Source organism: Miniopterus natalensis, chromosome 4, assembly GCF_054644295.1.
Source record: "Miniopterus natalensis isolate mMinNat1 chromosome 4, mMinNat1.hap1, whole genome shotgun sequence".
NCBI lineage: Eukaryota > Metazoa > Chordata > Mammalia > Chiroptera > Miniopteridae > Miniopterus > Miniopterus natalensis.
The window spans coordinates 74090743-74114245 of record NC_142084.1 but is presented as its reverse complement, the minus strand read 5'-3'; the positions used below and the strand labels follow the sequence as shown (position 1 = coordinate 74114245).

At 54.2% G+C, this 23503-nt stretch overlaps 1 protein-coding gene across 1 annotated transcript in view; it reads left to right on the top strand.

Annotated features, from left to right (window-relative positions):
* GFRA2 (GDNF family receptor alpha 2) overlaps positions 1 to 19523 on the top strand; it is a 73943-nt gene extending 54420 nt beyond the window's left edge. The window contains exons 5-9 of the mRNA XM_016210882.2: positions 4628 to 4737; positions 5467 to 5607; positions 7537 to 7709; positions 17321 to 17374; positions 18204 to 19523. Of these exons, the coding sequence (XP_016066368.2) occupies positions 4628 to 4737; positions 5467 to 5607; positions 7537 to 7709; positions 17321 to 17374; positions 18204 to 18326 (601 nt within the window). The 3' untranslated portion in view covers positions 18327 to 19523. The remainder of the gene's footprint in view (positions 1 to 4627; positions 4738 to 5466; positions 5608 to 7536; positions 7710 to 17320; positions 17375 to 18203) is intronic.
* Positions 19524 to 23503: the final 3980 nt, after the last annotated feature.

The following is a 23503-nucleotide window of genomic DNA, read 5'->3' as shown; positions in this document are numbered from 1 at the left end:
ACGGCTGGTGTGTGTCGTGGTTGGAGTCGAGTGTGTCACGGGCTTGAAGGAAATGGACGCTATGTGGTCTCTGATGCTGACAGAGGGCTCCGCTGCTGTGGACTTCAGTGTGTCTTAAGGGGTGGAGGGGACCTGAGCAATCAAAGGCCTCCTGGAGACTTGGACGGGACATTCTCCTAAATGGCCCCATTTGCCACTCTCGCCTGCCAAGGCTGCTTTGACACAGAATGGAGGAGTGGAGGGACAGAAGGCTCAGTTGCTTCCCCACTCCCCCTTCCCCTAGGCCTTCTGCTGGTCTTGGGCCTGCTTCCTCCCCTCCCTGTGTGCTGATAGAGCTGCGGGTCTGCTTTAAAGGAAGTAGGCCATGGCCTCAGAGGAGCAAGATGGCCCTTCCCTGTGGTCACCTCGGGGTCTAGCACTGGTGCCTTGTGTATGGTGCCCGGCTCTTCCTCCTATGTCCTCAGCCCGGCATGGAAAGTGATTTTGGGGTAGGAAGTACATCTTCACTTGGGCTCCAGCAGGGTGACTCAGGAGCCTGGTGGCGAGAGAGGGGTGAGGGAGCTATCTCTCCCTAATATGTTCACACTGCCTTGTGTGGGACACACATCCACCTTGGCAGGGTGAGCAGGTATTTTTTTCTTCTGTCAGACACAGGGAAAGCTGTTCCCTGTTTGTACTTGCTGGTGGCAGGCACAGTGCTGGTGGCGAGACGCCAGGTAGAGGGAAGATAAGGGTGATGGATGCCTCTTCTCTGTGCCCTACCTCTCTTATGTCTCCATGAGGGAGGTAGGCAGACATGGGTCACCCCATTTGATAATGAGACACTGAGCACAGGTCACATCATGGGCAAGGGATGGGCAGAGCATGGCCTTGCGGCAGACCCTCTCCTCTCCACTGGCTGGATTGCTCTGCCCCTCCTCACTGAGGGGTCCCACCTTGTGTGGAGCTCTTTCACCTCTGTTCCCTGGCCTTCCTTTACACCCCTCTCCTCTGATCAGGGTGTTGCTTCTCTTTGTGGGTTCTCATATTCTCCCTATTCATGCTTTCACTCCTCCAGCCTGTGGGGTCCAATGACACTTTGAGAGGCCTCATGGATGGTGAGGCCCAGCAGGATCCTCACAGTTCCCAGTGTCAGTGCCTGGAGCACTAGCTTTGCAAAAGGGACGTGAGGCCTGTGTGCTTGGTGGGAGCAGAGCTGTCTGCAAGGCTCCCACTCCTGCAGAGGGGCCCTCTGGTCTGCTTAGTGGACAGTGAGCTCCCACAGGACCCTGGCCTGGTGGGTGCTCTGCCCTGTCCCCATTCCCTGGGAATTCCTTTCTGACACTGCAGGGACATGCTTGTTGTTCCCATACTCAGCCTCTCAGCCATGTGGCAGGGGCTCAGTACATGTTTGGAGAAAGGATAAGTGGGTATCTACCACCCTGTCCAGACCCAAGGGGTTTGGATGAAGAAATCAATAGAGTCTGCCCCCCTGGGAACGTGGGTTCCAGTTGGAGAGACCAAACAGGGCCACAGCAGTAAGTGTCTATGCAATTAAGTATGGAATTGCCTGGTTCAGATGTTGTCTGCAGCTGGAATACTGAGGTGGGAGAAATCCACACAGGCGGCGGTCAGAAAAGGTTTCACAGGTCAGGACAGTAGGTGGGCATTGGGAGGCAGCAGGAGGGAGCCAGGCCCTATATGCGATCAAATGGCATTGGACAGACTCCTGTATTATGGCTAAGAGATGGTATTAGGGTACCTTCTTGGTGGGGAGGAGATGGGAACTTTTGGCTCTGCTTGTGATCTAGCATCCCATGTCCTGCAGGAGCTCAGTCCTGGCTAGACCCTGCCCACCTGGGGTCCTCCTCAGTGCTGGGGCCTGAATGACCGTATCCCTCCTTGGGAGGGAGACATTTGGCCAGAGCTAACAATGTGGTCTTTGAAGGTATTGTATGAGCTTCCTGTGGCTGCTGTAACAAAGTGCCACAACCTGCATGGCTTCAAACAAATTTATTCTATCATGGTTCTGGAGGCCAGGAGTCTGAAATCAAGGTGTCCTCAGGGCCAGGCCTCCTCTGAAGGCTTGGTGGGAGAATCCGTTCTGTGCCTTTCTCTCAGCGTTTGGTGCTGCCTGCATCCTTGGTGCTCCTGAGCTTGTAGGCCCATCACTGCAACCTCTGCCTCCATCTGCACATGCTGTGCGTCTGTGTCTCTTCTCTTCTTATGGGGACACCAGCCATTGGATTGAGGGTCCACCTATTCCATTATTGCCTCACCTTGGCTACATCCGCAAAGAACTTATTTCCAAATAGCGTCACATTCACAGGTACCAGGGATTAGGACAGTTTATCTTTTTTGAGTGACACAATTCAACTCATAACAGGTGCTTAGAGATTGTGTTTGTCTCCAGATCCCCTGAACCTATTAAAGTCTCTGTCCCCTCTCAGGCCTCTGAAGATCTGGGGTGTGGGCAGAGACCACCCCCTCTCACTCTCTCATAGCTCCTTGCCTCATTTGCTGGGCTGCAGGGTGGGGGGTGGACAGACGCTGGTCTTCCCATTCAAGATGCAGTCTTACTCTGTGGGGGCTGGAGCCTTGGTTGGAAAAGCTGTTCTTCCCTATTTGGGGGCTGGGTGGTGAGCTAGGGGGTGTATGTATGGGCAGGAGGCAGGGCGGAGATAACCGCCGGTCCCTGTTTTTTCCTGTGAAAGACAAAATACGTTTACAGTGCCGCAGAACACTGGCTCTGGAAGGACCTTAAGGGCTTTTGCACAGGAGCAGGGGCCTGCCAGCCGGACATCGCCTGGTGGTGGAGGTCTGGGTGCAGGCCCGGCTCCGCTGCTCAGCAGCTGGGCACCTTGGGCATGTCAGTTAGCTCCTCTGAGGCCGGCTTCCTCCTCTGTGAAGTCGGATGATCATAACTGCTTGCCGGACCTCACAGAGCTTCTGTGAGGGTTCAGTGATAAAGGGTGGCTGTGAAAGCACCTTTTCTGAAATCATTTTTTATTGTGGTAAATTATACATAACATAAAAGTTACCATTTTACCCATTTCTCAGTGTCCAGTTCTGTGGCAGTAAGCACATTCACGTTGTACAACCATCACCACCAGTCATTTCCAGAACTTTTTCATCTTCTCAAACTCTGAAAATACCTTTTAAACTATAAACTAAGAGCACGTTTTATTAATTTGATAAATAAGGAAACCAAGTCCCTGAGGAGCAAGGACTCACCTAAGGTCCCTGTGATTTAGGGGCACAGCTGACGTGAGAACCCTGGGCCCCTGACTGAGTCTGGTGCCTGTCATCTGCCACCTCCCACACCTCGCTGCCTCTGCAGGCTGCAGGGGTCAGGGGCATGCAAAGCCTCCTTGGGATCACATCCCTCCAGAGAGCATCTTCCCTCTCCCAACCTCCAGCCCACAGGACCCGGGGGCCCCTAGGCAAACCAGAATTTGCCCTGTGTTGGGACCCACACAGCTACCTGCTGTGAGGGCGGTGCTCTCAGGCTGTCCCCGTGTCTGTCTTTCTCTCTCCTCCTTCCTCAAATGGGACAGAGTCCAGTGGAGAACCCAGGAAGCTGAATTCAAGGTGACCTTTGAGATGATTTTGTGAGGTACCTCACAGTGTGGAAAGAACTGGGATAGGGAGTCAAAGGCTGGGTTCTGGTCTTTCTGTGGTGTTCCCACTAAGCACGTATCTGTTGAGGTCCTATTGTGTGCCATCATTGGGAACATAGCAGTGAACAAAATCTATTACTTGCTGCTGTGAGACAAATGATGTGACACACAAGGACCATGTTGCAAAGGGCACTGGCCTATAATAGGCAGTGACAGGGAAGGGGACCCCATCCAAGCCAATGTGACGACCTGTGTCCAGGACGCTAGGGTAGAAGGAAGAAGGAGTGGGAATTGCTGTAGTGCCCTGGGTTCCATGTGACCCCCCCTTGGGGGCAGGCCAGGTCAGATAGCGCTTGCCTCCAGGTGGCTGATGGCTGAGGGGGGACACAGAGCTGTGTGCACGTAGTGGTGTCACCGGTGCCCACAGAGAGGAATGGATGATGTCATCAGGTTATGTCATCAGGGGAAGAAGAGGCTGGTGGGAACCGGAAGCTGGTGGTTTGGGGTGGGGTAGGCTTTTCCCTGGTTTGATATAGAAGAGATGGGTGAGCAACGCCCTCAGGGCATTGCCCCCCAGGGGGACTCTTGTACCTCCCTGGGGTGGGCTCCTGGGACCTCGGATGCATCCTTCGAGGTAGCTAGGGCAGGGTTCTCACCCCATTCTGCAGGTGGGAAGAATGCTGTGTGGAAGGACTTCGGCAGATCACTGGGAGTGCAGTCAAGCAGAAGGCAGCGCCCAGCTTTCTTGCTTGGTCCCGGGCATTTTTGGCAAACCCGTTGCGGATTCTCTATCTCTCTGACTGAACGATCTATCTAGAGGAGATGCCCCTAAACTGTGTGTCTGGCTGTCCCAGAGCCCTGTCCCCTAGGAGCTCCCAGCCTCGAGCCCCAGGGCTTGGTGTCCCCATGCTCCCCCTCTCCCTGGCTTCCCGCAGCCAGGGAAGCTGTGGGAGGGGCCCCTCTGCATGGAGGAGGCGGGAAAGGCAGCCACGCTAATCTGTCCTCACCATGTCTTCTCTCAACACCAGGTCCCGGCTGGCAGACTTCCATGCCAATTGTCACGCCTCCTACCAGACGCTCACCAGCTGCCCAGCCGACAATTACCAGGCGTGTCTGGGCTCCTATGCTGGCATGATTGGTAAGCCACCCCCCGCATGCCCCAGCTCACAGTGCCTCTGTGCGGCCCCAGTCTCAGCAGGCGGGGGCCGAGGCCCAGCTCCAGGCCAGTGGGTGGACAGCCTGAGCTCGCCTTTTCAGGTGGCAGTTTTAGACAGAGCTGCCGTGAGAAACCAGAGGTGAGATTGGCTCTTTTTCATGGGGGAGGAGGCCCCAGGGAACTTATATGGCTTTCGAAATGAGAAGAAAAAGGAACACTGATTGCACAGTTTGATATTCCAGATGCTGTGCTAAGCAGTTTACATGACTAATTCCCATAACAGCACTTTCTGGGGAGGTGTTGGGATCTCCATGTTGCAGATGGGGAAACTGAGGCTTAGAAAAGTGGAGTAACTTGCACAGGCTCAGCTGGCTAGTAAATGTTGGCACTGGGATCCAAGTCCAGGATATGAGCTTAGTTGCATTAACTCCAGAACACACTCTGGTGGCCAAGGAGAAGGCAAGGGCCGTGCTCTGGGAGGACAGCTGGGTGTCTCTTCAGCCATCCCCATGCCCTCTGCCCCTGCTGACCCCCATGGTTGCCTGGAATAGTAACACTCAGAGTTTGGATTGTGAGTTGGGATGTATGTGTGTTTGGGGGTAGGTGGGAGGGAGCGCCCCAAGCCTCTTGTCTGTGGGGCCTGGGATCTGGAAGCCCAAAGAAGAGGTGTTACCGCTCCCCTCTTCTCTGCCTCCCTTTCTTCCTGCCCAGGGTTTGACATGACTCCCAACTACGTGGACTCCAGCCCCACTGGCATCGTGGTGTCCCCCTGGTGCAGCTGTCGTGGGAGTGGGAACATGGAAGAGGAATGTGAGAAGTTCCTCAGGGACTTCACCGAGAATCCCTGCCTTCGTAAGTCCTGCAGCATCCCCCCTCCCCAGAAGCCCTTCATAGACCTCATGTCCCAAGGGGCCCTGGAGGGCTGCCTGAGGTGTTCCCTTCTTCCTCCCTTGGGACAGCCCGTGATCTGTGTGTCACTTCTCCAGCATGGTGTTGCCCGTGGAAACTGTGGTTTGGGCTCTTGGAGAGTCACACCAGAGCTGTCAATGGGCCAGCCTCAGTTTGCCCCTGGAGGTCTTGAGCCTGTGTCAAGTCAAGGTTGAAAGTTTCTGGTCTGTTATGCTGACTTCAGACAGGTTCCTTTGGGGACAGTCCTGTGGTGAGGATCCTGGCTGTCACTTCTCCCTTTAAGGATCTATTTTTAAGGACCTATTGGAATCAGTGATCCCCCCCACCCCAAGTCATCAAACTTCTAATCCAAAGGCCAGAGAGCAAGGGGAGCCAAAAGCTCTGTCTACCTCCATCTCTTCAGACTGACACCTTTGCTACCCACGCCCACCTGAAGGTCTCCTCTCCCTTCTCTTCCCTCTGTTCTTCCTTCTGTCCATCTGTCCATCTTCCCTTTCTGCACAGCACTGGGAACTCAGAGATACAAGTCATAGTGCCTGTCATGGACAGCTCGCAGCCTGACCGAGGTCCATGCTGCCAGAGTCCAGGGTGTACATGTTGGGTAAGGGTCTGCACAGGGCTTTTCAGGAGCCCAGGGTGGAATGCCCAACTCAGCCTGCAGTAGGGAGCCCCTGGAGGCTTCTCAGAGCCTGACTCACTGAGGTATAGGGACATCGGCTAGCTGAAGGGGCAGGGAAAGTTGCGAGAACCGCAGACCACTGAGCCTTGCTACAGAGCATGAGGATGGCTGAGGTTTTCTGGACAGGAGAGTCTTCCTCCCCAAGGGGATCCTGTGGTCCCCAGCAGGTGTTGGGGTGATGGTGTGGGCCACTGTAGGGGGCAGGACCTGCTGCTGGGGTCAGATCTGCCTTTCAGATGGCTCACTCTCTGGTCTGGTGTGGAGGGGTCAGGGTAGGGATGTGGCTCTTAACTGGTGACCCACATGGGATCCGCTCAGAGGGAGTTGTGGCTGTCATGGGAGATGACAATGACAGCTGTGAACCAGAGCAGTGTCAGGGAGGGTGGAGGGGAGTGATGGAGTGCAGAGGTCTTTAGGAGGTGGGCCCAAGTGACGGCAAGTAGGCAGTTAGGGAGGCAGACTGGGGCACTTGGATGGGGAGAGATGAAACCTCAGGACTGGAAACCTGGGAAAACTATTGAAACGCAAGGGAGCGATGCCTAGTTCAGGTGCAGACACGAGGTGGAGGACATGGAGTAGGAATTTCTTTAAGCATTGGATTATAGCGTCAAGTCTTGGGGACAGAGTTCTGTCCAAGAGGTTGCATTAAATTCAGTCCTCGGTGAATTAGTGTGAACTAATGGTGTGGGAGTCGGCGAGGCCACCCAGGGATGAGGGCAGGTCTGGGGCCCTTGGAACACCAGCGGTGGGGACCTAGAAGCACCTGAGGTGGCCAAGGAGCCAGGAGAACTTGTGCCTGGGGGCTTGGGCTGGGGAAGCTCCTGAAGGGGGTGTGGTCTGCAGCACTGAATGCCACTTGGAAGAGGGTGCTTGCCGCCCTGGGCATGGCCATTCCTCCCCGCAGGCTTCCCACACTCCCAGCACCCTCCTCTCTTCCTCTACATTCCTTGTCACCATCACCTATGTTTCTTTCTCTTCTGATCTCTTGTCTTTTTCAACTGCCCTCTTGCTATTTTCTTCTCCATGTGACACCTTTTATCCAAAGGAGAGCTTCAGCACAGTTGAGTCTGGCCAAGCTGCACTCTGTCCCAGCTCAGGGCTGTTACAGGGAAATAGTGGCTGAGATGACGAGGGGCAGAAGTGACGGAGGTGGCCCCTGACTTCTCTGCATCGCCTGCTCTCTCCCTCCACAGGGAATGCCATCCAGGCCTTTGGCAACGGCACAGATGTGAACCTGTCCCCTAAAAATCCCTCATTCCAGGCCACGCAGGCCCCTAGGGTGGAGAAAACGCCTTCTTTGCCAGATGATCTCAGTGATAGCACCAACCTGGGGACCAGCGTCATCACCACCTGCACATCTGTCGAGGTGAGGGGACGTGGCTTTACAGCTGGGGAGTGGAGTCAGGGCAGGCTGAGGGCCTGGAGAAACATCATGATGTCAGAGGCGGGTGTGGGAAAGTAGCAAACTGGGGTGCGCCAGCTCCTCCCTTTGGATCGGGGCCCAGAGGCAGGGAGGAGCTGGTGGGGGCCAGTTGCCCATGTGTTCATTCATGAGGCATTTACCTTGCAAGTATCCAACTTCTGTTCTATCACAGGATTGTACTAGGTAGCATGGGGTGCTGGAGAAATGGAATGGTTACTGTGTGTCAGCCATCTGTTACTTCCCAAGTATGTGCTAGCGGACTTTACCTACTTCATTGAATTCTCGCACAGGGAGGTGTTGGCGTTCTAATTTTACACATAGGAGCTGACCCAGAATGTTTAGGCAGCGTGCTCCAGGTGTCACAGCTAGTTAGAGGTGGCATAAGATTTCACCTACATCTGACTCCAAGACCCATGATGATCATTTCTTTTGTCTGTCCATCGTCCGCTCATCCATCCAACACGTGTTACGTACTCAGTGTGTGCCAGGTCTTACGTGAGACGCTAGGGAGGTGTTGGTGAATGAGTTCGACAGAGGCCTGGGTTTTGTGGTCCTTATGGTGTTGTCCAAGGCCAAACAATCTAACAACCATTAGACATGGACTGCAGTCAGTGCCCACACCGGGGACACAGGTGGCACTGTGGGGGTCTATCATAGGGCTCCCCACTCAGCTTCCCTCTCTGCTGACCTGCCCTCATGCTGTCCCACCAGGTGCTGCAGTAGATTCTTTGCTTAGGAGGTTGGTTCTGGTCATAACACACACACACACACACACACATACACACACTCAATGACACACTCACATACACTCGTGCCTACTCACACACACACTCTTATCTCTCTCTCTCTCACGCACACCTGGAACAAAGAGTCTAAAATAGGACAGAATGCAGAATTTGAGAGAGAGCAGAGGAGGAAGGGGACAGCGAGGTGGTGGGTGGTGTGGCATAGAGGGATGTTTCAGGCAGGAGTTGGGACTGGAATGTCCGAGAAGGTGGGTGCAGTGTGAAGGATAGCCATTGGGGGTGGCGTTGGGGGCACAGCCTGAGCGTAGGTGTGGGAGGCAAGGGGAGTAAGGCCTGGCTGTGTGTCAGGCAGTGGAGACACCAGTCTGAATGGGATCAGCAGCGGGTGGGCATTCACTGCAAAATTTCATTCACGAAGATGAGTGAGTTCTGGAGAGCTGGTGACTATAGCTGACAGTATTATATTGTGTGCTTGAAATTTGCTGAGAGTAGACCTTAGACTTAGTTGTTCTTGCCACACAGGCACCAGAAAACTCAGGAAAATGGTAAAGGCGTGAACTGATGGATAGGTTGATCGGCTTGGGGTGAAAGTTTCACAGCCTACACGTATATTGGCTCATCAGGTTGTACAACTTAAATATGTAGGGTGGGGCAAAGGTAGGTTTACAGTTGTTCATATGGAAAATAATACAATAATTAATAAACAATACAAGAATAAACCCTGTGTTTCATGTACTCACAACTATAAACCTACTTTTGCCCCACCCTGTATGCAATTTTTGATGGTCACTTATAACCTAAATCAAGCTGGAAAAGACCCCAGTGCCAGGACAAGGACATGAGCAGGGATGGGCCTGGTGGAGGCATTAAGTTCCCTGGGCGCCCACTGCACCACAGGGCCAGTGCTGGTGTCATCCTGGGTGGGAAGCCCACATCCTTCCCTGTCCAGTGGGCTCCCCTACGAGGTAATAGCTGACCTCCACGTGCCCTCATGTCAGGCTCAGCGTGGGCCTTCCATGTCCCGCTCCCCTCCATTAGGTCCCCCCCGCAGATTTGGGCTGAGGTGCCATGTCACCCTTGAACTGTTCCTAATTACTCTGAGCATACTTGAGCAGTGGCTGTTGGGGGCTCAGAGGCCTGCTGCACAGATAGTCACCAGCTCAATTTCATGCTAGAGCAGCGGGCAGCTCGGCCAGTCTGGGCTGTGCCACCTGTCGGGTAACCGTGCTCTGATGAGGCCCACATGTCCCTCCGAGAACCATCAGCGTCCATGTGTCACGCTTCCACCCCTAGCCCATTGGGGCGGCTCACCCATGGAGATCATGACTCATCAAGCGGTGCTCACTGTGATTGACTATGGGTGTAGAAAGTTTAAAGCTGTGACCTCCTGCCCCACCACAGCCCCCTCTGTGCCTGAGGACTCCGACTCCCTTTCGCCCCATTTCACCTTAGAGGTTTGCTAAATCATTGCCTGGTTTCTTTTCACCCCAGCCTGATTTTCTGCAGCATCCCCATGTGGGGGCTTGTCTTACCCTTGGTTTGATCCATGTGAGAGGTGGTGAACGTGACAGGGCCTGGGAAACTGAGGAACACTATGGTTGGTGTTATGAGTCCCGGGGGCTGGGCTCAGGAGGCTGCCTGGCCGGGGCTCCCCAAGGCCTGGCTGCTGTGACCCTCCACTCGGGGTCTGTTGATTCTGTCTCTCTGAGTAGGACAGCTGGGGACAGCCCTCCCAGGAGGAAAGAGAATGAAGCAGATCCTCAGAGGCTGCCCACCTCTTCCCATAGAAGCTGAAGGGGAGGGGCCCCTGATTCTGTTTCAGTGACAGTCTTTTTAATGAGCACCTGCTGCTCCATGCCAGGTGTGGGAGTGAGGGTGAGTAAGGACCCTCACCTTGGCGGGAGGCTGTGTGGGTGGTTTGTCCCTTCCCCAGCCCATACCCCCTCCCTCAGCTCTCCTGGCTTGGAAGGGCTCCATGGGTGGCGGTTGTGGGATCCTTGGGAAAGACAGCAACCCATGGCTACAGAAGGTAGTCCCTGGGTGAGGGCAGAGACAGGAAGCTGAGATTAGGGTGGGAGGGGATGGGGGAGGTCGTGCACCCCAGACACCCCCGTCCTCCCCATCCACAGACCTGGACCCTTGGAGAAACCTTAGGGACCCTTCACTGACTCAGAGACAGCAGCCAGTTGGGGACGCACGTGAATGGGTGGATGTTAGGAAGAGATGGCACTGAGATCTCCTTAAACCCCAAAGGACTGAAGCCCAGTGAGGACAGTAACTTGTTTCCAGTCCCCAGGGCCCAGCTCTGGGGTAGTTTCCTCCTGGCTGCGCTGTGCTGCCTGCTCCCCCACACCTGCTCCTCTGGGGCTCTCCCACGGTGGGAGAAGAAATCAGGGTCTGCTGAGCAGACATGTGGGGTCCTTAGCAGAGCCCGGAACCCGGAGGCCCTGAGTTAGCCCTGTGTCTGGGCATCCTGGTCCTGTCTTCAGGCCTGCGGTCCTACACTTCCACTCCCAGCTGTGTCCTGATCGGTGGCCCTGCCCAAACGGGAGGGGCTCTCTGGAATTGGGGAACGCATGGCGGAATCGAACCTGCAGAATGGCCTCTCCCCTCTCCCTTCTGGCAGACATACACACACACATACACCCCCCATGTGAATTTCCCCTGGAGCAGGGAACCTGTAGGAGACAGGCCCGTATTGTACTCTCATCCAAGGCCCTCGGTTCTGAAGCCCAGTGAGGCTGTCCCATGCTGTAGGCTTGAAGGCTGGGCAAGCAAGGTGCTGGCTGTGCACTGGTCAGTCCCTGCTGCCTTCCACTTACTCGGGGCTCCTGCTTTGCCTCATATTGGCCCCATCACCATGCATTATACTTGCTGCTTCCAGGCGAGCATCCCTGGAAGACTGGCCGCATCTCACCCTCTGTATAGCCCTGGATAACTTGAGTGCACGGTGCTTGGCACTGAGTAGCGCTTGTGCAGGGAGGGAAATAACCCCAGTCCATTTGCTCTGCTGGAACGTCCTGCTCGCCAGTTTAGAAAACAGTTTGTTTTATTGCTCGCGGGCAGGTCTTTATTCCGCTTTCCTCCCTCTCACTGATGCCCTCTGTGTGTCCCGAATGTGCGGAGGTGAAGTCTTTCTATTGAGAATGCAGGAAGATTGGTTGGAAGGCCCCTTTGTCATACACTGGGCCTGGACCAGGACGGTGCAGTGTGACTGGCAGTGGGTTAGCACCTTCCCCTGCCCTTGTTTGTTTCTAGGGTCCTTGGCACTCCCCATGGGTTGCTCTGGGCCAGTTCGCAGGACTCATCAGATCAACTGGATGGAGTCTCATCCTCCCCTGTGCTAAGGGCCCCAGCAACACAATCTCCTTTGCTTTCCGTGTCTCCACCTGCCAGTTTCTGCCCATCACATCTGGGGGAATTAAAAATGAGTTTGGAGGGGTTGCCACAGCCCCTTCACCACATACCTGCATGGGCTCTGCAGCCAGCAGCCACCTCCCTCCTTTCCCTCCTTCCGCCTGTTCCCTGATGGGTCTCTTAGTTCCTGCATAGGCCCTGGACATCAGAGTGGGGCTGAGAGGCCTGTCCTGTGTCTGTATGTCCAGTAGGCACAATTTCTGATTTAGAAATCTGGCTTGTTTTGAAGCTTTGAGCGGCCTTTGTGCATTGCTTCTTTTCTTCCCTCTCTCCAGCTCTCCCTTATAGTCATTCATGTATTCATCCATCTGTGCATTCATGCATTTATTCAACTTAAATTCTTTCTGCCTGTCACTGTATTTCAGGCACTGAGGCCAGCAGGCTCACTAGGCCAGTACCTGGTCCCCATACCGGTGGGATGGACATGCTCAGATAATCATGGGGGAGGCAGTGATTGGTACACCAAGAGGACTAGTCTCTTGCTGTGGGATCCAGCTTAGGGCTGGGAGTGGAAGCAGAGGACTCATGGACAAGGTACTGCTAGGCAGGCCTGGAAGGAAGGGAGAATTGACCACCCGGAGATGTGGGGGTGGGCTGGAGTAACTGAGGGCGCCCCAGGCAGAGTGGCAAGCAGAGCAGAGTCAGGGAGTCACGACAGCACAGAGCAGGTTGAGAAGGGGATGTGCTGCCTTTTTGGATAAATTAATTTCCATTGGATCAACACCACACCCTTGTGTGTACACGGAGCAGGTTGAGAAGGGGATGTGCTGCCTTTTAGGATAAATTAAGTTCCATTGGATCAACACCACACCCTTGTGTACACATTGCCCATGTGTGCAGGCAGAGTGGGGTAGACCGCTTGGCTGACAGAGCCTAAAATCGCTACTATCTGTCCCTCTGCAGAGAAACCTTTGCCTGCTCGAGATCTGGAGGCCCAGCAGGTGGTAGGTTTGGGTGAGAGCACAGAGAGGGGGTGGGTGGGAATAAAGCCTGAAGAGCAGGTTGAAGTGGTGAGTGTTGAGACGCCACTGAAGGCTTTTGAACAGGGAGTATCGTGATAAGATGAGAACTGTGATTTGGGAAGATATCTGACAGCTGGGGAGATTGGTTGGTAAGGGAGAGACTGAGGGACCTGTTGGAGATCTTGGCGGTAGTCAGGCAAGAAAGGAGGGGTTGAACTGTGGGGAGGAGTTGTGAGTTATTGGGGTGGGGGTGTGTGGCAGGGAAGTGACCAAGGGCACTGAGTTTTGGGCATGGTGCCAGAAATAGAAGCAGGGATGCAGCAGAGAGCTGGCCAGCTCCTGCCAGCAGTTTTCCCATACTGCTGGCACCTGGGCGAGACCAACAAGGCTCTGGGGCTGCCAGACTTGGCTTGGGAGTGTAGACAGAGGTGGGCAAGGAAGGGGAGGAAGTTGATAATTTCCTTCCAACTTTCTCTAGGAGGAATTTCTAGAAGGGTAAATCTTGCATTTGCTGCATCCTTTCCCCAGTTCAGGTCCCCCAGTGCCACCCACATAGCTAGCTCTTTCATGCTTCTGGTGGCATCCCACAGTGTGGGAAAGCTCTTCCCAGTCCCAGAGCCCAGCCTCCCACTGTTCAGCAGCCCAGGCCTGTGCCCTTTGGGTACTGCAGAGTCATAGACCCTGAGCTTGCCTTGAGGGGATGAGAGGCTCAGAGTAAGGTTAGGGGCAGGGGCTGGGACAGCTTACCCCTGTTCCCCTAGACTAGGCGTTGGGAACGTCTGGCCCATGAAATTATTTGGTTTGGCCCTGCCAAGGCAACCGAAGTTTCAGCCATCACATTAGGTAGGGGTGAGTTCATTAAATGTTTGACCAAATATAGTAGGCTAATTTTTAAGTTGATAATTTTGTATGGCCCGAGAATGATGTTATAAATATCCAAATGGCTCTTGGCAGAAAAAAAGGTTTCCCAGCCCTCCCCTAGAGTCTCTCCACTGGAGTCCACGCAGTGAGATGGGCTTCAGGGGTAGCCTGGGTGGGGGCGAGGCAGCAGAGGACAGCCTGCCACCTGGGGGTTCAGGGGAAGGATGCAGCCTGTTTCCCCTCATTTATTCAACTGGTGTGGAGGTGACTGTGGATGTTTCTTTCTTTCACTGGGATGTGAGCATGGCTGTGACCATTCATCTTTGGAACTCCCTGTGGGAGGGAGCATTGGTCAGGAGGACGGCCAGGAATTTGAAACTCCTGTTGTTTTTGAATTAGGTAGTAGAACTTCTTTCTCTCTGCACCCATCCCACTCCCATGTGCCATTTTCAGAGAAGGTCAGCTGATGGGCAGACACCTGGCACTGTTCTGGGGTGAGGGCTCTCAGGTTCGCCTTAGAGGTTACCGCAGCCTTCACTCTCTGCTCTGAGTTTTCTGGAAGTCAGCTGGTGTTCACCTGGGGCAGACTTCTTCCCGTCTTTGCTCCCTGAGCTGCTGGGGTAGAGAAGCAGGCAGGAGGCTCTGGGTTTCCCCTTATAGCCCTCTTCCCTGGCCCTCCCTGCTCTTCTCATAATCCCTGTCTTAGGAAGCCAAACTAAGCTTGGCTCAGTGTCCTGCCTTGTGGAATTAAGGAGCCCTTATGTTTGTGCAGAGGTTTGCTGTCCCATATGCACTGTGTCATATATCATCACATGTGTCAGTGAGGTATGCTTGTCTCTCTCTATTTTATAGATGAAAACACTGGGACTCCAATAGATGAAGGGGCTTGTCTCCGGTCATTGGCTGAAACAGACTGGAGCCCAGGGCTCTGGCCTCTCAGGCCCTTCCTTAGGTGAAGGGTGATCCTGTTGGGGGGTGGGCAGTCTGAATGAACAGGTTTGAGGGTCTCAGGACGAACATCTGTGCTCTAGCTCTCATAGCACCGAGGGAAGAGCTTTGGGACAGCCAGTGGGGCCTGCATGTTACCTGCATTCAGCACAGTGTGGGGCCCTCAGCCTGGAGTCTGCAGCTCTGCCATGTGGCCGGTGCAGGAAGGCTGGTGACTGCTGGGAAAGGCGTATCCGTGATGGGGCTGTGGTAGGCATGGGGAGGGTCCTGTCCCTGATCTTCATGGAGGTCAGTCCTTTCCTCCCCAAAGTCCCTAGGGCCCTAGTCAGAGACACAGCTGCCCTGGATTCCCTTGGGGCTTTCTCACTGTATCCTGGGTCAGAGGAGAGGGTGAAGGGGTCCCCTTCTGCCCCTTCTTCTCCTGTATTCCCTCCCTGCTCCTCTGTGACCCTCCCATTCCCTTCTGCTCCCTGCCCCCTTCCCCCTTCTTCCCCCCCTACTCTCCCTGCCTCTTCCTATCACCCTTTGTTCCCCTCCCCCTTTCCTCTCCCCACCGGCTCCTTCCCTCCCCTCTCCCCAGCTGCCCCCCCTCGCTCTCTCCCTCCCCCTCTCCCCTGCGCTCCTTATCTCTGGGTGCTGCCTTTCCCCCTTTCTCTCTACTTCTCCCTCACTCGCATTTGCTCTCTTCAACCTCTTTCCTCCCCCTCCTCTCCCCTCTCTCATAGCTGACAGCACACCCTCCCCTCTCTCCTCTTAAGAGGAGCCTGTCAATCCCACTCACTCTGAACTGTGCAGTCCAGCCACAGGCCAGGCGCTCCGGAGTGCCCACGCCAGAGTGCCCACACCAGGCTTCATCTCAGCTGCTGGGTTTCCCCTGGCGCAGTCTTCCAAGGCCAGCAGTGTCCAGGACCCTGAGCTCCCTGAGAGCTGGCATCTCATCAGAGAAGGTTGTATGGCTGGGCCTAGAGGTCATCTAATTGAGTTGTTTTCTCAGACCTTATTTATTTTTAAGCATTAGACTATTTTTTAAAACCATTTTGTGCATAACTCCAATATATAAAACAAAAACAGAGCTGTGTGGGTTGAGGACCCTGATCATGGCTATTTGACTGCACGGGCTCTGTATTTAGTGAGCACTGTGGGGAGGGCCCCAGGAAGGATACAGACTGGCCACACCTGGAACAGTGAGAGCAGGAAAGGGTGCAGAGAAGAACAGTGCTGGGCTATGTGGCAGAGCCCGACAGGCCGCAGGACGTCACAGGTGGGGAGCTAGCAGGGGCTGGGAATCGCTCAGGGAAGTGACCAAGTGAAGGTGAAGGTGAAGGTGAAGGTTGGGGGCAGTCAGAAGACGGTGACAGCACAGTCTCTGAGGTGGGGCATGCGGGTCATTCTGGCAGTGGCCTCCCACAGCCCTGGCCGGAGCTGCACTTGGTCTTGGGCAGCAGAATCCAGTTCTTGGGGCCAGAAGGGCCCAAGAACATATACCCTTCTCCAGGGATGCAGGTTGGTGGCTTCACTGGGCTGGATCTTGGCCCCTGGGATCACTGGTGCTATGGTCTTGGGCAGGATCCTCCTGGGTCTGGTCCCTAGTTCCGTGCTCACGGCACTCATCATCACCGTGGTCACATCTCCACCATTGGCAGTGACTCTGCTCTTGGCCAGACCTCCGCGTGACAGCTGGGGCTTTGTTTAGCTGACCAGATGCCCTGGGTGGTAGATTGTCTGTGATGTCCAAGGGATTATGATACTTCTGGCCAAGAGCAGTGATTTAGGCATAATTTCTTGGGCTTTCCAGTTGCTTCTGGTGGCCAGAGATTCCCCACAGGTGCCTTGAGAACCAAGCCCATTTGAAGCCAGGATACAAACACCACATCCACCAGCTGGTTCCCATGGATCATTGTTATGATGATGATAGCAAAGGCCTGTTCGTCACGCACACCCTCTGGTCCTGCATCCACATGGTCATGCCAGGGGCACAGAACCCTGAATCATCACCAAGTCAGCTTTCCTTTCCCATTCCTCACCTTGACCGGAGAGCTCCCAGGCGCCACACGCCTGTTTAGGGGGAAAGGCTAACACTTGGCACTATTGCCAGATGGCCACCTAACATGCACCGGTGGCAGACATCACTAATCAATCACAGCCCTTCCCCATGAACCCAAATGAGGACCCATGGTCATCCCGGTGCTCAGAGGCCAATGCTAATCCGTGGCATGCGTGCATTCATTCACTTATTCATGCATTGAGTAAAACATTTACTGAGCTGCTGTTACGAGCCAGACACTGCTCTGTGTGAGGGGAGGAAGACATGATCCCTGCTTTGTCAAGAGTATGGTAGAGAGACCTGTGAGTGGCTTATTACTTTGTTATGCTATAAGTTGTAGAGCAGAGTTAGGACTCTCTCCTTCAGAGCCCACAGAGACAGGACCTAGTTGCTGAGGATGCCAGAAAGGGGCAGGGTCTTGTGCTGCCTGGGATGGAGCCAGTGCTCTTCACATGTGCCCTGTGCTTCATGATGCAAACAGCGGATGGCAGGGCCACGGAATCACTGGGCCTCAGCAGTCACAGGACAAAGCTCAATTGTGGGGTCCCGTCTTTACTAGTGCCTTTTCTCCCACAGGAGCAGGGGCTGAAGGCCAACAGCTCCAAAGAGCTAAGCATGTGCTTCACAGAGGTGAGTGGGGCCAGAGTGCGGTGGTGCAGGGACTGGCCACAGGAGGCTGTTTCCAGGCGAGCCTCAGACTCAGAGCCCTCAGGTCCCGTTGTGGGATGGGCCAGCCGAGCTGCTGGTTCGCCTGGACCTGGGTGGGCACGTACTCTGGGGGGGGCGGGTGCAGAGGCTGCAGCCAGGGCCCTTGGCTGTCTCTGGGAGAGGCACGAGTGGCTGCTCTGAGCGGGGGCCCTCCCAGGCCTTCCTGACCCTTTAAGACAGGTGTTCAGAGCACCTGCTCTGTGCTGGTTCCGTGATCTCAAGGAGACAGAGACGTGGAGAAAGACAGTCCCTTCCTAGCAGGGGCCCCAGTGCATGAAGGTATCTGACTACGTAATAGTCTCTCTGTAACTTAGCAGAGAAGAGGCCATGTGAGGTTCTACAGGAGGAGGAGAGCGCAGTCAGAGACATGCAGGGGATGCTTCCTGGAGGAGGAGGGAGTCAGCCACATGTAGGAATAGGTCCTTGTGGACCCTGGGAGCCTCTTCTCCTTGAGATCTTTATATCACCCCTCCTCTCTGGCCTGTGTCTGAAGACCTCCTTCCTCACTTGGCAGTGTCAGCCGGGTTGTCCTGGGGACTGGCCCTGCCTTCCCCAGCTGGGGGCTCAGCCCAGCTCCCTGGAAGCCTGGCTCTGCCTCCAAGCAGGAGGGCAAAGGCGTGTTGTCCTGGGTGGACTGGGAGGTCAGGAGCATGGGGAGTCCTTTTCTTTGCCTGCTCCCAGCCCTTCTGACTCATTTGGTTTGTCTTTTGTGTTCTCTTTGCCTCTGTCTCTCCTTCTACTGGGGCCTCAGCTCACTACCAACATCATCCCAGGGACTAACAAGGTGATCAGACCTAACTCAGGCCCCTGCAGAGCCAGACCATCGGCCGCCTTGACCGCAGTCTCCTTCCTGATGTTGAAGCTGGCCTTGTAAACTCTGGGCACCACGTCTGGAGATTTCCGAAAGCTATGTGACGAGAACACCCGCCTGATGAAATGGAAACACACACACACACACACACACACACACACACCTTGCAAAAAATTTTTTTCCCACCTTGTCTCTGAACCTGTCTGCTCCCAGGTTTCTTCTCTGGAGAAGTTTTTCTAAACCAGACAGACAGTAGGCTGGCAGCCTGAGAGCCGCCTGGAGGTCCCCTGGCAAGGGCACCCAGCACCGAGGAGGGCCCAAGGGTCTAGAACATGCCCTGCACTTTCTTCTGGTGTTTTCCTCTCTGGTCCCTGCTGCTGGAAGGAACCAAGATGAGATCCCTGTGGCCAAGGGACCTGTGGCCATGCCTCATGTGGTCTGAGGCAGGACAGTGGCCACTGCTGTTCTCAAGTTGCCCACTCTGGGGACTTACTGGGGCTGGCAGTGGGTGTCAGGTGACAGAGCAGTGAGGCTGGCCCCTGGGTCCAACTGGGCACTTGTAGCACCTCCACATGGCTTCAAGGGTGGAGTTTATTTTGCCCTTCCTCCGGGCTGGGCAAGTCTGCTTCTGACCTGTGGAGGGCTGTGACAGGGAGGTCCCCCCACCAACTGCAGCATAGGGGGCTGAGCAGCTCCAGGGGCTTGGGAGCTTGGCCCACCTGGGAGACCCCCTTGGGAGGAGGGAGCAACACTTGGGCACCAGCTCAAGGCTGCTGCTTCCTCCTTGGTTGCAGGAATTTCTAAATCAAAGAGAAATGATACTTTTGGTGGGTTTCTTTGGAGAGAGGGGCTGCTGAGGGGCAGAGAAGAACATGGTGGACATGCACTGCCCCACGCTCTGGTGTCTGCAGCTCTCTCTCTCCCCCTCCCACCTTACCTTTCTTCATTTCTGAGACGTACACCAACTGTATGTACACAACATTTTCCCCTTCTCAACATATATGTATATACACATCCATATACATATATTGTGTGGTTTCCCCTTTCTTTCCTTTTTTTAAGAAACAAAACTATCAAAATAATACCCCAACAGATGAGCGAAATGTATTATTGTAAAGTTTATTTTTTTTATAACATTGTCTATAATGGGATCAAAGGACAGTGACGCCCTGTGTCCCGGCCCGTCGGGTGCCGGGCCTTGGAAGGGGGCTCCTGATTGTCATCACGCTGGCCAGGCTCCAATAAACGTCCTAGGAAGCAGCTTGTTTTCTGCCTCACTCCGCTGTGCCTTCTCCCCCGGTTCCTGGCCCAGTGCCACACTCGGCTGCTTACCTGGGGCCCCCGGTGGACCATCCATCCTGTGTGCTTGGTGTGGGTGATGACGCTCGTTAGGAGGTGCTTATACACTCAGCGGGCCCGAGAGTCCCACCTCCCCTTCCTGATCGGTGCCAGTGCCCTTTGGTGGTTGGTCCCAACCCGGAAGGAACAAAAGTGGCCCTGAGGATGGAGGTGGGGGACAACTTGATGTCATGCTTAGGGTATGTTTTTGTTTTAAGGCTGCCTGGATGACTCTGTAGTTGCCCTGTTAGTGTCCCCACGGAGATTCCTGGTTTATTTAAGGTATGTGATTGTGAAGGCAGGGGCCTGGCTTCTTGGTCCCACCAGGGAAGGAAGATGACTGAGGTCCACCCCTTCTTGTTTTCTCCACTTACCACCCAGCCTCCCCCAGACAAGGGCCTGCCATGTTCTCCTGGAGAGAGCTTCCCCAAGAGGACCAGTGGACTGCCTGCTAGCTGAGTGTGTACACGTGTGTGTGGGCTTGCAGTGTTCTTGTGCGTGTGCCAGTGCACATGGCAGGAGAGGGGGGAGATCGCCAGGTGAGGGGATGTTCCTGCTGTCTGCATGGCCTTCAGGATGCCCATGATCCCATCCTGTCACCTTTGGGAGATGGGATGCCGTTTTCCACTCTCCCAATCCTGGGTCCCTCCAAGTGACTCTTGTTTCTGGTCACCCATGCGCCATGTCCATGGTGGTGATCACTGTGATGTATTGTGTTCCAGCCCCTGTGTGGAGGGGCGCTGAGCCAGCCCGCCCTCTTCCCCATCATCACTGGCCTGACTGTGTGGCAGTTGTGGGGGCCACTTGGGATCCATGTGTTTTGCAAACAGCAAAGTCTGGTTAACTTAAGTCTGGTTAACTTAAGGGCTTGGCGGGGAGGTGGCTCATAGCATCAGTGGGAAGTAGGAGACCAAGGACGCTAGGACAGGTGCCAAAGAGCATCTGCAGGGCTAGCTGTCAGGATCTATGGCGTCAGCACGCTGCCTCCTCCGTGATGAATGACCACCAACCATCATCCAGCTGTGTGCACTGGGACCCTGTGCCTACCTCCTGCCATTCTTGGGTGCACGGATATGTCACATCCAGCATCCCTAATGGGAAATAAGCCCTTGGATTGCATGATGGGGAAGAGGAATTTCCCAAGAAGAGATGGAGGTGCCATGATGAAGGGAGGAATGGATTCTGGGCAGCTTTACTCTGCCTTAAAACATCTCCCAAGCATCACATAGCTAAAATTTTACCATTACATATTCATTCCTTTGGTTGAGATGACTCCTGTTCTCTGTGATCCTCTCAAAATGTGTTAATAAAACTGGGAAGAATAAAACGTTACTATTTAGTGTTAATTAGCTTAATAGTCTGAATGAGTCTTGGTAACATTAGGACATTTGGGCCTAGACGTTGAGATTGGGCTTGGGGGAGATAAGGGGAAAGAAACAGGAAAGAAATCAGGAGATTGGTAGGGGCTACCAGAGATAGATCTTAAACTATTTTGGACTTCTTTTGGGAGAGTTACCACATGCAGTGTAGGCTCACTGTGCCTTTACCTCCAGAGTCAGCAAAATCTATGAAATGAACTTTCTTTGCCGCCAGCCCCCCTGGGGACTCCTGATCTGGGACACACGTTATCTGCAAGACTGTGCTACCTATCCTGCGTTTTCTAGGCTCCGGTACCTTGTCACTTCGGAACCACATAGGAATACTTCTCCCCTCGTTGGGAAAGTTTCCAGCCTGGGATGATTTTGCTCAGCCAAGAACATCAGCTTCCAACCTGGCTCTTGCCCCTGCTGCCCTCCTTTCAATGCAGGGGCCACTTGGACCTGTCTAAAGGCCCAGCTGAGCCCCCCTGCCCCATACCCGCTGGTGGTGGCCGGGGATCCAAGGAGGCAGTTTAGAAGCTCAGGGGATCTGGCACCGAGAGAGCCATGCCCTGGTCCTGTGCTGACCTGGTGGTGGGCTGCACAGCTGGCCTTGTTCCAAGACGAGACATGGGGTCATTTTCTCAGTTCCCTGTATGCCTGCCCCTGCCTTTATAACCTGCTTGGCAACAGGTTTGCCAAGACATCCCAGCCCTGCTCTTGCGAGTCCTTCCAAGACACGAGCCCTGGCTTGGCACTCAGGCCCTAGCTGGGCCCTGCTATCTCCTCCAGGCCATCTTGACACCAGGCAGTTCCAGGCCTGTCAGGGTGGCTGCCTCTTGACTGCTACCCAGTTCCTGCTCATGGCTCACCTGCTCACTGAAATGCCCACCCTGGAGCCCTGGTATAACTTATCCAGTGCTGGTTAACTGCTGGTCCCTGGGCTCCCAGGGTCTGATGGTCCACCTGCAATGGCTTAACTTCCTGCCAGTGGGCCTTGTGTGTGTGTGTGTGTGTGTGTGTGTGTGCGTGCACACCTGCCTGTCCCTGGTTCCCAGCCCTGTCCCACTGACTGCCAGGTGCCAGTATATGACAGACTTTCCTTCACTCACATATGGGCAAAGCCCCAATGTTGCCTGCTGGCTAGAGGAATTCTTTGCAGCCTTTTCTAATCTGTGATGTGAATTTAAACTGGGCCTTTCTTCCTCCAAGCGGGCTGGATGTCAAGGGGACAAACTGTCATATACTCTGATAGTACTAGTAAGTGTGTGCATAGCTGGTCGCTCATTCTTTTAAATCTCAGTGGGGGTAGATATTTGTCTTTTAAAAGTGGACTAAATTTTTTTTTTACGGTTAACCAGTCATTTGGAGCCAAAAGTGGTAAATAGGTTTGGTAACATTCTTAGTGGCTGGTTTAAGTGGTGGAGAGGCTGGTTTCTAGTCACCTGTTCAACCTTGGTTAGCTCACCCACGAAGTCATATTCGATGATAATTAAGGTCCTTCTAAACTCTAAACAAGCTCCAGAGGGGAGGGAGGGGAAGGAAGAGAAGAGAGAGGCAGGTGGACAGAGGCCACGCTGAGGTGGTTTCCTGCCCAGTGCCTCCTGTCTGAATAAAGGGACCCTAGCCTGCCCAGGTGACCACTTGGGATTTCTAAGTTGTGATGTGTCTCCTAAAATCCCAGCCACCCCACTTCATTGTACACCTCCTACATTAAAGCAAGTGAGAAAACAAAGAGGGCACTGAAATCACAAAGATGCTATTTACAAAACCAGGGCTATGTAGACTATCGATTAAACAGAACGACACTTGCCATATTCCACCTCCGGAGTGAATTACTGACTTATTATTTGTGTTGTACTTTCCAGAGCAGAAAAAGGGGAGTGAACAATTCAGAAGGGTTTTTATAGCATTACTGAAAACCAAAACTAAATGAGAGACTTTAAACTATGTGTATTTAAGGTTTAACTAATGCTCCTGTAGCCCTCACCCTGTACTGGGTGCTGTTCTGAGTTGCATAAACATTAGCTCCTTTCATCCATCCGGGTTTGGCTGGCTCTGTCTCCCCACCCTACAGAAGAGCAGACCGAAACACAGAGAAGTTACCCTCTTGCCCAAGATGGGACGGGGGGAGGGGCGGCACTCAGATGCAAACCCAGGTAGCCTGGCTTGCAGGTCTGTGCTGTAACCACCATGCCAGGCTGCCAACCCTCACTATATGCCCTGCCCCGTGCTGGCCTATGGCTGCCCCCTGGGGGGCTTCAGTACTTCACTCTCCTCTGGAGTTCTGTGAACTAGTTCATTGAGTCAAGTGTGGTGTGAACTTGAGAAGGGAGAGAAGTGCAAGGAAGATGCTGCCCCAGACAGGCTCCTGCCCCATTCCTTTCTAGTGGAGGACGGTGTGAGCATCCCACCTTGGTGTTTGCCATCCTGATTTTTCTGGGGTGGATAATGGCCGTGTCGGAAAATGGCTCTGACTGGAAGATGGCCTATTGGGAGGAAACTGGCCAGCTGGAAACCTGCTCACTGGACTCTGGATTGCTC